This window comes from Anabrus simplex, chromosome 1 (assembly GCF_040414725.1).
Source record: "Anabrus simplex isolate iqAnaSimp1 chromosome 1, ASM4041472v1, whole genome shotgun sequence".
Taxonomy (NCBI): domain Eukaryota; kingdom Metazoa; phylum Arthropoda; class Insecta; order Orthoptera; family Tettigoniidae; genus Anabrus; species Anabrus simplex.
In genome coordinates this window covers 1498143568-1498161207 of record NC_090265.1, presented here as the reverse complement: position 1 = coordinate 1498161207, position 17640 = coordinate 1498143568, and the positions used below count along the sequence as shown (strand labels likewise).

General features: G+C 37.5%; 1 protein-coding gene across 4 annotated transcripts in view; it reads right to left on the bottom strand.

Moving 5' to 3' along the window:
- Nucleotides 1-17640, bottom strand: part of abo (de-etiolated protein 1 abo) — a 175474-nt gene that overhangs the window by 47574 nt on the left and 110260 nt on the right. The window contains exon 4 of one of the 4 annotated variants that reach the window (XM_067137988.2): nucleotides 3788-4040. The exons of the other annotated variants lie outside the window; for them this stretch is intronic. Within the exon in view, the coding sequence (XP_066994089.2) occupies nucleotides 3788-4040 (253 nt within the window). The remainder of the gene's footprint in view (nucleotides 1-3787; nucleotides 4041-17640) is intronic. 4 annotated transcript variants of the gene reach the window in all.

Genomic DNA, 17640 nt, shown 5'->3' with positions numbered 1-17640 from the left:
AATTCAGTGTAACTGTTAAAACTGTAGAAAGCAAATTGTGTATAAATTATATTATAGAAGTTGGCTACCCCGCTTGCCAGTGTTTTGTCCAATGTGCTTGTTTATCATTCACTGAAGACCGGAGAATGTATCGTCGTTTTTCAGTACCTGAATTAACAAAAATTTCCAGGTTGAAAGAGTTGTACAAGAAAATAAGTATACTTACTGTTCTTTATCAACCATGAGTTACATTTATTTCCACAATGTAAATAATGCAGAAATAAATTTTCGGTTATGTTAAAGCACAGATTACTGGTATTTAAATGTTACACATGTTGCTGCAGACTGTTTTCAAATTAAAAATAATGATTCTGAATGTAACATCTCCGGCATAGACAACAATATCAATAATAACACCAAGGGTTCCAACCAACATAAAGGTGAGCCACCACAAGAAGTATTATGACTAGTTCCATATTAAATTCATCTTGTGAATCAAAAAGCAAGAAAACACCCACCAAGAAACATCAAACCAAGACTAGGCAATGCCACCAGATTCAGTGGAAAAGTACTGTAAGGAAAGATTGTCACCAACGTGGAAAGGAGTGTTTCCAGATTATGTAAGCTAATGAGAGAAAAATGAGTGTTAACAATGGAAAACTGTTCAAATACATACAAGTTCCACTGTGCTTCAAACTTTACAGAAAGTGAAAGAACATTTTAAGTTCTTATCATCTAACCCAGAAAGATAATCATTACGGTATTTCTTTGCATACAGGTAGTACAAATATTTAATAGTACAGTACAATATATATCTAAGTCATACACGATACTTATAAGATTGACATTGCTCGTGCGCATGCAAACTACACTGAAATGACTAAACTGGTGTACACCAGTACAATAATGGCATCTACCAAAAGACATATCATTGAATAGTACTAGGTTTGACTGTTCATTGCAGCCAACCTCAGCTATTCACCATGAATCATTAGGACACAGTATCATTAAATCAAATGGGGTTGAATCCCACAAGTTAAAATTACATGCAGCTGCATTCAAAATCGACACTTAACCCAATGAAAGTGACAAAAAATATTGTTGTCTAGTAATCTCGCAAGAGAATCATTTTAAAAGTATGCATGTTAAAAGACTGTATATTTAAAAAAAATTAATTATCACAGTATTGATAATCCATTAAAATCCATTAATCGTTGAGATACATGCTGACTACTGAATAAATAAGGTTCAACCTTCTGAAGGTAATGAACAATATCTCAATGTTTTGAAAAGCAAATCATATCCGTCCATAAGGGCGTTAATGGGGGATATATAAAACAAAGAAGAAAAAATTTTAATACGTCTTGATATGAGTTATGAGGATGCAAAAGGAAAACTTACACTTCAAGGTTGCTGTGGGAACACCTAACACAGCTATCAGTGTCGACAGTAGCTTTGAACTTCTTGTAGCATAGCAGAGAAGGAGACTGGAGGGGAACTACGGGAGGGAGAGAAGAGAGCGGGGAAAGTTAGAAGGTGGAAGGAGAGTGAAGGGAGGGGAGAGAGGTGTACTGTTTGGATGATAATTTGTATAGCATGTATAATACTTAAATGTTATGGGAATTATTCACTGAATGAGGACATAAGTGTTCTCAGAAATTTCATTCAAGTTAAAAGCAGGGTTAGTGAACTGGTCTAAAGATATAAAATGAGGAGCATCGTTTCAAATCGTATTAAGTGCACAGATTATAATTTTACAGGAAGTTAAATAAAACGTTTTACTTCCTAACCAAATAAGACCTGTCAAAATTGTAAACGGCAAAATCTAGGTATTGAGGTTATGTTCCCGAATCAATCATGATTCAAATCATTTCCCAACACATGAAAGCGTCATTCTAATTATAAAATTTCACTTGATACGTTTTGAACTAATTCATTGAACAAAATACGTTTTGATTCACATAATACGATTTGAAACGTTCATTTGATTCCAAAGGTTTTTTTTGACTTTACTGTTAGCTACAGCACATCATGTACAGTAAATTAAGTTATTATTAACACATTGTTAATGCTATATGGATTTTTACAGTCTTGCAAGTAATCCTTCTTCCTCATGTAAACAGTCACAGTCGTCATCATGAGTTGGCCTACGAGTATCTGACGTTGAACCGATGTTTAGTGCTGAAACATAAGATTGCAAACAGTCAAACTCCTTCCAGTTGTCTCCAAATCTGGCTTTCAGCAGGTTCTCGACATACAGTTTTTAGCGACAGGTAATGCTCTCGGTTTATCGATTATGGGAGGTTCATGTACCTGACCCAGCCTTATGGCTTGTTTCAGAAGGGTTACAAATCGCTTTGAGGGGTCATCAAACCTGTACGTCAATTTCATCTTTACTGTAACATGGTACTGACCACTTTTCTCGCTTTTCTTCAGAATCACCCTCTTCATTTCTTTAATCCTGTCCAATTTCTTAAAATGCTTAGCGAGGATCTTGTGGTCCCTTATAAGCCACTCTTTTCCTACATGTTATACAGTCCCCACAGACTGATAGATCTCTCAGTATTCCTCAGGAGTAACGAAGTCAGAGCACTTACGAAGAAAATTTTCTACAACACCAAAAACCCTGTCTGCGGATGAAAAGGAATGTCCTCTGACAGGACAGATGACAACAATCATGGAAATGTTAGCGGCTGCTTTGGTTTGTAGCCAGTAAACTATAGCATGGATAACATGTAAGTTCTTGTTTTGGCTTCCACATCCGTCTGTGAACAGCCTGATACAGGTGATCGATTTATCAAAATGTACCTTATCTAAAACCGAAGTAACAGCTGATGACACCTCGTTTGGCCTTCTTCCAGCCTCAGTCTCATTCCATACATAAAATTTTGGATTCTGAATACTGACATCGGTAACACACAGTGCGTAAAATAATATTTGGCGCAAAGAGAACACTTCACCAATTGATAATTTAGGCAGTGGTTGTACCTGTTACAAATCAAAGTAGACGGACACTGTGTCAGCAGGTCGTTCCCTCATAAGTTTGTGAAAACCTGTGAGCGAATTTTATGTGCTCCCAAATCAGCTAGTAAACTGATCTTTTTAGCACTATCTTTTTCAGATTTAATCTGAAAGAGCATTCGAGCGCAGTAACAACAAGCATCCGTGGATGGTGTCCCAATCCCAAGGTTGAAGTGTGTACAAAAAAAATTCTGGAAGAACCATTTTTTCACTTTCAGGTTCGCGGAAACACTCGCATTATACATTTTGTGGAGTCTGTTTCTCTGCTGGTAGATAAAGCCTCTGACTTTTATTCCTGTTGTAATGCGAATCCCTTCCTCTCAACTGAGAAATAAACGCAATCACCTTTTCTTTCTTTGCAGTAAACAGAGCACTCTTCCTATTCCCGCCTCTCTTCTCTCGAACACCTTCACCATTATTAACAGCTTTGGATATATTATTAATCCTGGTTTGGCTTGTCCCGAACAATTTCTGAAAGAATTTTGAGCTAATCACTTTTGCTTGATCACCAGTATACACCTAGAAAAGAAGAATAAATGACTAGAATAGCTACGCTCATAAGCTGTATTCCGTTCTTGTAAGTTCAGCTGTACCGTGCAATTATATCAACTTTTTCCTTGCAACAGAAGGAAGATGAGAATAAAGCCCCCCATTATTCATTGCAATTGACTGTTTACTGAATTACTCAGCTATTCACTAGAGATAATGACGTCCTAATAATAACGTGGCATTGTAGCACTTCCTCCTAAAATCTAGTAGCAGTATTATATAAAAAAATATAACCCACCTCATACGAAACAACAATGGAATTCCAACTGCGCTCTCCTGCATATTGCTTTCCAGTTCTTCGTGGTTTCGGAGATGTAACTTTTATCATATGGCTCAGTCGGCGATTTTGTTCCACTTTCTTTGGTACGCTGTAAACTATATTATTTGCTTTCGCCAAGTAGAATACTGGGATGCTCCCACACTTAAATCTGCCTGCCTTGTGATTGCATGGTGCCTCAAAATTAGTTAAATGTGGATCGTGATTTGAGAACCTAAAATGAAAAGACGTCCACATAATCATTCACGTTGTTGTAGGACTAGCAGTAAATATGGTAAGAAAAACGTATGCAATGTACGAAAACATGCGTTTATGCAATCTTTCCTGCACAAAAAAGCACATCGAACACACCGACATTACCAATTTCAATAATAATGATCATTTATAACTTACAACTAGTGATGGGCAAATGATACCCATGTTCAAGTGGGATCGGGCCGACCCAATATGCGCCGAGGTTCGAGCCTGTTTGAAGCAAGCACCAGCAGTCACGTGAACGAAGGCAGAGTCTGACTCGGGCTACAGCGCGAACGTGCAGATAAGCAAATAGCATATGAAGTGAAGCACTGGTCACGCAGGTGTATGTATGATATTGATAACGAAGGTGCGTGTTGTCATATATTACTACATTCAGTCATTGACATTTATCTTATGCAGAATAAAGACTGCCCATAAAATTAGAAGGCTTAGATTATGAGAATATGCTACGAAAAAGGACAAAGCCTGTATCCGTAATATTCCCCGTGTATTACTGGAAGTATTTTCCTCTCGAGGCAGTACTTGTGTATCTTGTAACAACCGTTAGTTGGATGTTAAATTATGAATAAGGTACTATTATTACAATGTCATGCTTTGGGTGGATAAGACAGCAGTGTAGCACGGCAGGCAAGGTTCTCCTTCTGTCCTCAATGATGGGGGGTTTGAATCCCCTCCTTGGGATAGAATTACCCTTTTTCTTTTCTTTGCTCCAATAGAAGAATTTGAGTAAGAAAGGATTGATATCTCCTCAATCAAGTGCACAAATACATTTATAAATATTATTATACAGCAATGTTAACCGTCTGATTGCGTAAAATATATGAAAATCAAAAGTATCCCTTCCGTGACTCGGGATCTCACTCTTCATCCTTACCAAACTTCAGGCCAATCGGTCCAGTAGTTTTAGAGTCTATCCGGAACACACAAAACACCATCTCATGGTGTTAAAAAGTCCAGCTCCTTGGCTAAACGGTTAGCGTGCTGGCCTTTGGTCACAGGGGTCCCGCGTTCGATTCCCGACAGGGTCGAGAATTTTAATCATCATTGGTTAATTTCGCTGGCACGGGGGCTGGGTGTGTGTGTTGTCTTCATCTTCATTTCATCCTCATCACGACGTGCAGGTCGCCTATAGGTGTCAAATCAAAAGACCTGCACCTGGCGAGCCGAACATGTGCTTGGACACTCCCGGCACTAAAAGCCATACACCATTTCATTTTTTTTTTTTCATGGTGTTGAAAATACCGACCCTGCCAGGAATCGAACCTGCGATCCCTGTGACCACAGGCCAGCACGCTAACCACTTAGCCATGGAGCCGGATGAGCAATGTGTCAACAACTGAAGACAAAATATCGTACATTTTTACTCTTATAACCATTCACATATGTAACTATTTCGACACGTGTAATGGTTTCCTTTTTCTGTATTCATACCGCCCAAGCAACACATTTTAGTAGACAATTGGTTTAGCATATTCTGATGGAGGCATATGTAACAAATCATCGCACAAACACAAATAATTCTGACTGTCCCTAAAATACAGATATGGGTCGAAATTATATGATATACAAAAGACATAGAAGTAACAGTAAACAGAGACGAACTGGTACTATCCAGTATAATACTCTTACACATCCTACTCAAATTTTCTGGGTGTTCGTAAAAGCAAGCCGCTACATTGCGGCGCACACAAAAGCTCGAACATGTTCGAACTCTGACGTCATCTGTTTGAGCTGGGCTCAAGCACATCACTACGTACAACAGGAGTGTTTACTTACCGAGCTTCCTGATCATATTGTCTTTTAGTTTTTGCAACTCTTATTCGCTTTCTACTTCCTTTCGAACGCTCTCCTACAGGTAAGTAGCCCTCCATGGTGATCGAAGTGAACGGGCATGCAAGCAATAACATGCTGTCAAGTATGATATAAAAATAGCGGGAACAGCCAACAAAAGAGCGGGATAAATGCAGGCTGGGAAACATTATCGTGAACATAATACGTTTTGAACCGTTCGCCGTGGTGCACATAATATGATTTGTTCCGAATCATGTTTTTCAGCACTGAATTCCTATGAATAATACAAAATGACCCGATCTAACTCAAAAGCATTAAAAAAGCATATCCTAATTGGCAGGAAACTGCATCAAAACGAATTCTGACCTCGACTGCATTTAATACGTTTTGAAACGATGCTCCTCAAATACTCTTCCAGAATGTTGAGAATGGGATATTTTTGACTGAAATAAAGAATCTTTAAATCTTGTTAATTTGTGAAATGACGATTTGATTCCTTAACATGTAACTCAACGCAGAGAATCTGTTATGCTTAATAGCATTAATGTGTTCTAAATATCGAGCATTACAGCTCCTCTCTGTCTGACCAATATAACTGAAATTGCAGTCGGAACATTTCGATCTATACATAGCTGAACATGTAAATTTGTTATCAGGGTTCAATGAACTGGAATTGTAAAATTTACAATTAAAAAAAATTTTTATGTGATGAATACTATGATTATTATAGGTAAAAATGGCATACTTTGTGGTTTTGGCTCCTTGATTAGATTCGATTTGGGTTTATATTAAATCTTATTAATGAGTTTATAAAATGAAGGCTGAAACAGTTATTTAAAGCTACAGTCGATTCTTGATGATTTGACACTCATTAATTTGAATCTCTCAATAATTTGAATTTTCTCCTTGTCCCTTGAAAAATACTCGATAAATTAAAAAAAAACAATGTTATTTGATCCCCTCAGTAATTTGAAGTTGTAGGAATGGCATCTTGCTCGCCGACATTCTATAATTTGAAGTCGGGTTTCCCTACTCTCCATAATTTGAAGTCGGTGATTACAGTACGTATTGTTATCGTGCACAGACCTGTCGTCTGTTTACATCAATAATGAGATGCATGAGTGAGTTTGCAGTTGTGAGTCTTCTTTCAAACGTTAAAGTGTGGTACAGTTTGTTAACGTTTGATCTGTGTAATTTTTAAGCATCACAGTGAGTTCAAGAAAGAACAAGTGTCTTTCCATAAGTGAAAAAAAGCGTGTGATTCAAGCTGTGGAGGATGGACAATAAAAAAAACATGTTGCCAAACAGTTCAGTATTTTACCATCAACATTGTCGATGATTTTGAAAAATAAAGATCGCGTCACCGAAAGTGCCTTAACTGCGAGTAGAAAAAGGTCACGTCAGGGTGAATTTCCCCGTCTTGAAGAGTTCTTGCTTAAGTGGATTCGTCTATGTAGAGGACAAAACGTTCCCCTGGGCAGTTTCATGTTGAAGGAAAAAGCCAAGTCTTTTGCGCAGTCTCTCGGGATTAAAGGATTTGCAGCAAGTGAGGGGTGGCTTTCAAATTTAAAAAACCGACCCGCCATCACATTTAAAAAGATCTGCGGAGAGAGCGCCAGCGTGGATAGTTCCATTTGTTCCGAATGAATTGACGAACTAAATGAACTTTTGAATGGCTATGACCCAAGGAACATATTCAACACAGACGAAATCGGGCTTTTTTTTATAAATGTCTTCCTGATCGCACCCTGACGTTCAATGACGAGAAGTGTCATGGAGGGAAACTGAGCAAGAAAAGAATACCTGTCCTTCTAGCATGTAACATGGACAGATCTCAAAAGTTGAAACGACTCATTATAGGGAAATCTGCCTAACCACGCTGCTTCAAAGGAATAAAATCGTTGCCCACAGCTTATCGGTCAAACAAAAAAGCATGGATGACGACAGAGTTGTTTAATGAATGGCTGACCTCGGTTAACAGTGACATGAAAAAGGAAAATGCAAAATCTTGCTGTTTTTGGACCACTGCACCGTGCATAATAACCCACCACCATTAGACCACGTAAAATTGATTTTCTTTCCACCCAACAAGACATCAAGATTGCAACCATTAGACCAAGGCATTATTCAAAATTTAAAAACTCTCTACCGCAGAGAAATTGTTTCTCTTGTGCTGGATAGCATCGAAAAAGGTGAGAAGGCGAACATAAAAGTTTTGACAGCTATAATCATGATTGATAAGGTCTGGAAAAATGTCAACCCTATCACCATTTATAACTGCTTCAAAAAGTGCAGGTTTAAGCAAACCGAAAATGTGAAACAGTCATCAGAGCCGCCAAAATTTACGAATTTTGACTCAGGATGGGGACTTCTACCTAACTGTGGAGAGTTAACGTTTGAGGATTACGTTCAAGTTGACGATGACATCGGTGTCCACGGTGCCCTAACCAATGCTGAACTGTTGGATTTAGCCTCTCTGGATGAGGACGAAGAAGAAAACAAAGAACAACCGCCAATTCCAGTCGCATAGAGCGAGGCAAGGACAGCTCTTACTACCCTATGCTCCTACGCCCTAAGAATGGACACAAGTGACGATTTCTTCTCAGCTCTCACCACTATCGAAAATTCATTGGACCATGATAGATGGAAGTCGCTCACTCAAAAGAAAATTACGGACTTTTTTTCAAAATGAACATTTCTGTATGAACGTTCAAATGAACATTTCTCTATGAACAGTCAAATGAACATTTCATAATTGTACAAATGTTGTGAAAGAAATGAGTAAGTGTAATTGAAACTCTTGTTTATTTGAACTTTTCCCCTCCCTCCCTCTTGGTTAATTGAACTCCTATTATTTTGAACTCTCGGTAAATTGAACTTTTTCTCTGGTCCCTTGAGTTTCAAATTATCGAGAGTCAACTGTATTTGCTGAATGTTCAATTCTTCTTCAAGGTCAGACTGAGAAAATGGAATACTAAATGATCTGTTTAGCATGCTGTGATATGAAGCTTTTTTTGTGTGAGTTGGTGGTGGAAATTTGAGTAGGTTTCCAAAATATTTTAAATTTGAGATGATCATCTTCTCTAGTTATGGTTAGGTCAAGATAATTAATGGATTTGTTAATCTTCTTTTATAAAGCAAATTTAATGTGAAAATCTATGTTGTTAAGCAAGTGAATGTTGATTCACCGTCATTTAATAATTCGTCCATCACCACTAGAACACCATCTGCATATCTCAACCAGCATTCTATATAAGCTATGCTACTAATATTAGTGTACTCTAGATGATCAATGTATAACTCCACTAAGATCCCCGAGGCCGACGAGCCCATGGGAAGATCATAGTGCTTGTAAATGATGACAATGAAATCAAAGTAATTATTATTGAGAACAAATTCTAAAATATTAATGAATTCTTCGAATTCAAGAATGCTCTTATTGCTGTATTGTCTTAGATTGTTGTTAATAATGGCTATAGTTTATTTTATGGGAATGCTTGGATACATATATATCAGTAATGTCAAAGGAAACTAACGAATGATGTGGAGCAATTTTGAAGTCTTTGAGAATATTACATAATTGGGTGGAATTTTTAAATGTATTTGGAGAATTTACAGGTCAGGCTTGGTCTACAATTTACGATTGGTCTCACGGGCACATCAGCCTTGTGGATCATAGGGGGAGCTCTAGCTTTGGGTAGTTTAGAGTTCATGTTAATGAACTTCTGTTCTTATGTTTTAAATAAAGAAGTACTATGTTTTAGAATCTGCTTAAGTACTTTTTGAATTTTGGAAATGGGGTCATTCTTGAATTTTGCTAAGTATTTCCTGAAAAAAAAAAAAATGTTTTTGTTACGTAAGTATCTAGAATCACTGCAGTATTTCCTTTGTCTGCTTTTGTAACAATTAAACTGTTGGTCAATTTTCTTTTTTAGGCTCATGGAATTGTTTTTGTTCAATAGTGTTACATTTATTGGTTTTAAAATTTTGAATGAAAGCTGGAATTTTCTTTTTAATTTCAAGGCAAACATTTTCTATTTTTGGTCTAAAGGAAGTTTTTGAGTAGCTACTTCTAATTCTGTAATGATAGTCATGAGACTGTTAAATATCGAATCGGTCCAATTAGGTTTGGGACCTTTTCCTAGTGAATCGAGTTCTGCCTTATGGAAAGTAACATCAGACAAGTTCTTTACTGATGAATGAAATATAAAAGGATACACATGTGCTGGTGATGAACTAGGTTTAAGATTCCTGAAGATTCCTTTTTTTATTTAAAGTATTCTGTTTGGTTGAGATTATCTTGTGCAATTTGACATTTAACAGCTGTAGAAATTTGTCCCACTGGAAGCTCTAAATGTAAAAGGCGGCTTGGAAGTGAAGTTCATACAGTTATTATTTAAAAAAAGATGTTTTCTTATACAGGAATTTAATTTCATCATGTAGCCAAAGATACGAGCAGAAGATCTCTGTAGTTTATTACGACCTTTTAAGAAGTTAACATTCATACTTTTATAATGTACAGACCTCGGATTTTTAGGCGCTAAAATTTGTATTTCAGGTGCCTAAAAAAGGCTCTCAAATATGTAAAAATAGGTTCTAAAAATATGTTTTAGGCAGCTTCAATTTTACGTGCTTTAATAAGCACTTATCAATTAAGATACCATTTTTATTTTTCTAAATTGATAATAATGCTAAATGCATACAAGTAATAAGGCAATAACATGTTAATACAATATTTCACATACACAATGGTTCACCACATTTTTGAGTTTTTTTCTATAAATAATCAAAACATTGAATTAGAAGCACGTTACTGCCCATAATTTGATGCATAGTAAATCACTAGCACCAAATACAATAGAGGCAATAAGTGACACTCTGCGAGATATCGAGGGACAGGGATTAGAGCTCTATCTAGCAGAGTGACCTGAGAGTTACTGATTCTGTCATAAGAGCATATGTATTTGTTTGTGAAGTTTATGGCATTATTTATGCATTTGCATTAAGTTGACATAAGTAAATAGTAGTGTGTGTCACTCCTTTATATCTCCTCTCAATATGAGTGGAAAGATATGTGCCTGTGTTTAGCTGCAATAACTGTGAAGTGCAGAAGGATTCACGGTCTTTCTTCCGTTTCCCTCGTGGCAAGAAAATGTAAGTAAATATTGTGTTTGCATATATATTCTTCCAGTTACCAAGAGAGTTTTATAGTACTTCCTAAACTTCTGACCTGCGCGACTCACATTGTAACTGGCTTAAAATATAATAAGCTTATTTTATTGTATAGTGCAGCAGTTAATCTTCAATATTGATGTGTTGTTATAGGTGTGATCTGCGGGTTTGATTTAATTCAGGAAAATACATACGCATATGTGTGTGGCTGGTTGTATTCCAAGTTACCCCATTCGGAATGCCATAATGCGTTGTCAAGCATTGGAGAAAATATGGGTGATTTATGAAATGTACATATTTTGTTGAAACAATATGATGATGCAAATTTGCTTTACCCTAATTTTTTTTTTATTATTTCGTGTGGCTATTTCTAGCCAGGTGCAGCCCTTGTAAGGCAGACCCACCAATGAGGGTGGGCGGCACCTGCCATGTGTAGGTAACTGCGTATTATTGTGGTGGAGGATAGTGTTACGTGTGGTGTACGAGTTGCAGGGATGTTGGGGACAGCACAAACACCCAGCCCCCGAGCCAGTGGAATTAACCAATGAAGGTTAAAATCCCCGACCCGGCCGGGAATCGAACCCGGGACCCTCTGAACCAAAGGCTAGTACGCTGACTATTCAGCCAACTAGTTGGACCCTAATGTAATGGCATTATGGCAAGTATTGCTTATAGGTAAAGTTTGAATGTTTTTGAGGCTAAATTTATAGATTTTCTTTCTGTTAGTAGGCTTCAAGTTAAAGGGAAAATTGTCCAGCTCTTAAATGTAAATTCATTGAATCATGTGTGTAAGTAATGTGCCGATATTTTTGTTGACAAGTGTTTTAATGTGATGATACAATGCTTTTAAATGAGAAAAAAGACAAATCTAGCCGTGAACATTCAGCAGGAATGCTAAAGCTAAAAAAGTAATGCATAAATGAAAGATCAAGCCCTTTCACAGCAGTCAATTTCACATCTTGATTATATGTCTAATTTCAATCTTTAAATAATAACCTGTTAAATAATTCTTCATTCATTTATCCAGAATTGCTTTAGCAACTTTGAAGTTAATATCTTATTAACGCTTTCTTTCTAGACGTAATTTATTTATCCATTTCCGTATATATATTTCCATTGATATTTGAATTTAGCGCGAATTTTCAGGTCACGCCACTAGGAATGCCACTTGCGACTTGTCTCACATTTTAACAAGGCTAAATCCAGAAGTGTGCTCCATGGCTGAATGGTTAGCGTGCTGGCCTTTGGCCGCAGGGGTCCCAGGTTCGATTCCCGGCAGGGTTGGGAATTTTAACTAAGGTTGGTTAATTTCCCCGGCACGGGGACTGGGTGTATGTGTCGTCTTCATCATCATTTCATCCTCATCACGACGCGCAGGTCACCTACGGGTGTCAAATCAAAAGACCTGCATCTGGCGAGCCGAACATGTCCTCGGACACTCCCGGCACTAAAAGCCATACGCCATTTCAATTTCATCCGGAAGTGTACCATATTGTCTCTACTGTATTTGCTAGCACTATTTCTAGATCTTCTGTTGTGAAACTACACCGCTTGTCTGACAACACTAGCTTGTAGGCTGAGAAAGTACGCCCAACGTCAACAGAGGTTACAGGGCTGTATTTGAATTTTGGTACAAGACGTGGGGAGATGCCACATTCAACGTTAGTTTTGCCAATCAAAACATCAGCCACAGCATGAAGCGTTGACAGTCCTGGGTTCTTCTGCAGTACTTCATTAAGCTTATCCTAAATTCTATCCCCAGCGGGGCCTGGAGCTAAGCTGATTTATTCTTTCACCTCTTCTAACAATAAATCCAACTGTTCGTAAACAGGTTTCCTGGAACTCTCAAGTGCAGAAATAACAGGGACCAAAAAATTATATGGGACCTGATGTAGGCAATTTCTTGAGAAATGGTTACATCCTTTAGAACATTTTTGGCCGAAGTGATGCACATGGCATCTTCATTTAGGGCGAGAACAAAACTTCTGATTGCATCAAAAGGTTCGCTGTAGTACACAATGGCCTGCAACCAAGTCCCCCAGCGTGTAAGGATGGGTTCTGGTTGCAGTGGAAGATCCGGTAAATCATTGCGGAACAACTGGATTCGTGTGGGAGCCTTTACAAAAATGTTCTTAGTGGAGGAGATCATCTTATTGACTCGAGGAAATTCGGCACGTATCTGCTCAGCCACGCGATTCATAGCATGAGCAAGACCAGTGACGTGAATCAAAGCAGGGTAAAATACTTTCAGCAACTTAACAGCAGAAATCATGTAAGCGGCTGCATCAGTGAATATAAGAAGCACCTTATTTTCATCCATGTTATTGGGGAAAAGCACCTTGAGACCTTTATTTACAAACTGAGCAACTATCTCCTGATTGGTTTTAGTTAACTGTCTGCTGCACATCAAATATGGCGAACACGGTGTGTCGGGATCTAATTTTCCAACTATCAAGTGGGCGATATAACGACCTGAAGTGTTAGCAGTCTCATCGACAGAGATCCAGATGTATGAATCTCCTATATCTTCCCTTATCTGCCTAACTGTCTATTTGTAAAGTGTGTCCAGGTTGTTTTTTCTTAAAGTTGATTCAGATGGAACGTTCCAATGACAATATTTTTGTAAAAAGTTTTTGAAAGAAGGATTTTCAAGTGAGTTGAATGGAATGGAATGGAATAGTAGCAAATATTGTGTAAACCGTGCAGGTATATAGGCCAGATGAAAATATGCACAAAAGACTATTCAAATTCATAGGGCCTTGTAGCGCTTCCCGACCCCTCCAGTAGAAATGCACCCTACACCTTTAAGTGACACAGTAGAGGTAATAATTCCATGTGACTATTCCTATCCTGGTCCAGCCTTTGTAAGACAGACCCTCCAACGAGTGTGGGCGGCACCTGCCGTGTACAGGAAACTGCGTGCTTTTGTAATGGATGACAGTATTGTGTGTGAGTTTCAGGAATGTTTCTGACAATACAAATACACAGTCCCTGAGCCAGGGTAAATAACCATTTAAGGTTTAAATCTCCGATCCGACCGGGAATCGAACATGGGGCCCCCTGAACTGAAGGCGACTATGCTGGCCATTCAACCAAGGAGCCGAACACAGTAGAGGTGAATTTAATTCATTTCTTTTTCTGTTTTGTTATGTTCGATTAGATTATGTTGGCCAAAATTTTTCTTACTACAAGTACTGATGCCCGCGCATGGCTGAATTCTGTGTTTTTTCCTCCCTACATTTACTGTATGCTTATCAAAAAAAATCATTGCTGTATATATTTCCAATGTGTATAATCTGTCATACAGTTCCTACAATTGATAAAAGTGCATATCTAATTTTCTTACAATTTCCACCTCATACTTTTAGGTTCCCTACAGCAGCATGATATTTTTTTTCTTTCTTCTAGAAACTGCTTGAAAATTTGCCTTTCTCCAAAATGAATAGACCTTACAGTACCACACAAACATGGCCAGTTTTTAACGATTCTATAAGCAAAAATCAAGGGATTGGGATGCGCTACAATCCCCAATTCATATTTACTGTTATACTTCATTTAGTGTATGTACGCTGAATTGATGTATAAAATGTATAAAACGTAATACAACGGAGAGATAGAGCACCTACGTATTATGTACGACTCTCACACCAAAGTACGTACTTCAGAGTGAAATATAAAACAAACTTCACTTACCTCTTTGCTGCAAACGTCGCAGAACATTCCAACCAATGTGAAATGGGGAAACTCCTGCAACCACTGTTTAATTAAGGATGTCTTGGAAGCTGCCACGTTCGACATAATGCATACACTGAGCAAACGGACGCACTGAAAGTTTCTCACAGAATGGACTGAAGAGTTTTGTTTCCAGCAGGTCAATGGACACTGTCCCCCACCTCGTGACAAACAGACTAAGGGACAAAGGGAGTATTCACAGCGGGAGGTTCTTAAGGACTTCCGGGGAGTGGTAATTGGTTTACAGCTTCACATTTTGTCTGAAAAGAATTTCAAGAAAATACTATTCAAGATACTGAAAACGGGTCGGCAAATATTTAAGTTTCTCCGACTAAATTCGTTTTTAATCGATTTAGGGATAAAATATAGCAATTATAGGAATATAGGCAAAAATAGGTTCTAACGTCAATTTAGGCATTTTTAGGCACTATAGGACCACCGATTCTAACCTTATAAACATATGAAACATATAAATACAACTTCATTATAAATTAACCGCTGCCTGGATTCTACTCTCCAGCTGCATAGGTTACTATGAGTTCATAATAGGTTGAATATAATACTTTCTTACATTTCTTCGAGACATCCTGGTTCCACAAAATACCCCTTCCACTCTGGTAGAAGCTGTTTGGTTGTTGCATTTTTTTTCCGAATTTCCTCGGTTATCTTTCCATCTTCTGTGATCACACTTCCGAAGTACTTGAAACTTTTAACCACTTCCAGAATTTTACCATTCAGTTTTATCTTTCCTCTTCCTTCCCCTTGTCACCACTATTGTTTTACTTTTCTCTGTGCTTACTTTCATCCCAAATTTTCCTATCACCGAGCTCAATAGCTGCAGTGGCTTAAGTGCAGCCAGTATCCAGTAATCGGGAGATAGTGGGTTCGAGCCCCACTGTTGGCAGCCCTGAAGATGGTTTTCCGTCGTTTCCCATTTCCACACCAGGCCGCTTCCTTCCAATTCCTAGGCCTTTCCTATCCCATCGTCGCCGTAAGACCTATCTGTGTCGGTGTGACGTAAAGCAAATAGAAAAAAAAAATAATAATAATTTCTATCTCTTGATTCCATACATATACTTGTTTTTGCACTTCTGTTTCATCCTCACCACATATCATTATATCATCTGAAAACAACATGGCTTTGTTGCCTGTCTTCCCAATCTCTATTTAATGTTCTTATGAATTTCACCCATGACTATGATGAATAAATAGTATGGGGGATAGTACACTTCCCAGTCAAAGACCATTTTCAACTTTAAACCATTTTGTTTTTCCTGTCTTCACTAATAACAAAATTTTTGTACATAGCTTTCATCATTTGCACTTCCACTCTGTTAAGTTGTTTTTTCCTTAATGTGTCCCATACCAACTGTCTGGGCACACTGTCATAAGCTTTCTCAATGTCAATAAATGTCATCACTATGTCTTTTCCAAACTCCCATCTTTTCTCCATCATATGTCTTAATGTAAAGATCAGGTAAAACATTGATCTGTCTTTCCTAAAACCATACTCTTCTTCTTCCATTTCTCCCTCCAGCTTCCTCCTCAATCTTCCTTACAATACTCTCTCAAATATCTTGGCTACATGGGCTTAGTAATGTATGATATTTCAAGCAAATGACATATATAAAGGTAGTGCAAACAAAGCTGAAGATATAACATTCTTAATTTTCTTCATTAATACTGTTGCAAAAACCAAGGCTATGGAACCAAGCTCTGCATCGGGAGGAGCGTGGATTCGAACCCCACTGTTAGCTGCGCTGAGAATATTATGTTTTTCAGTGATTTCCCATTTTCACTTCTAGACAAATGGCGGGAGAGTTCCAATTCATAGACCAGAGCCAATTACGTCCTCCTCCTTACTCAATTTAATACTTCATCTTCATTAGCTCCTCACCTGAAGTTAGCATCAGGAAGGGCAGCTGGCAATACAATAGTTATTTATTTATTTATCTGAAAGTACACAGGTTTTACACCCAATTAAGTACCTTCTTGATATTAAGTAAAAATCTGTATCTATGAAGTTAAAATTTACCAAAAACAAAGTTAAAAATCAACAAAAAACAAAATAGAACAACATTAACATTATATATGATACCATTTACAATTGAAAAGAAATGAAAAATTCACTATAAACAAAGAAACTTAAAACACGAATAAGTACACTGGGAAATATGAATACCAGAAAGAAGGAATTATCAAAAATTTACAAATTGTAAAGCCAGGCTTCTAGTTTCTTATTGAATTCATTATCCGATTTGGTGAATATATTGATTTCTTTTGATAGAGTGTTATAAAGCGTTGTCATATTTACGAAAGGTGAATTTGACTGATGCAATGTTTTTGACCTTTGAACGCGAAATAATTGGTGCTGATGTGATCTTGTCTGCGGAACATGGAATGAAATGCATTTTAACAGGTCTTTTTTTTCTTAGTATTTGTGTAGAAATTAGGGACCGTCTGGTTTTCGATGAATGAAATTGAAATACATTCCTTAATAACTGGGTTGATGTGTCGAAAGGGCAAAAAGTACTAAAAGTTCTGAAATAAAGATAACGTAGGAACTTGTTTTGTATAATTTCAATAGCATTCACTTGTTGCTTTGCATACAGGCCCCAAATTATTACAGAATATTCCAGTATGCTCTGTACTAATATATAATTTATTCAGTACAGAGGGCTGGGTAAATGGTCACAAAGTTCTTATCAAAAATCCTAGCATTCGGTTAGCATTCTTTGTTATTGTATCGATATGGTTGTTGAATGTTAAAGCTTACTGTCAAAAATTATACCAAGGTCCTTAAACATTAAAACCGTACCCAATTTTTTCCCCCGTATATGATAGGCTGAGACTTCAAATTC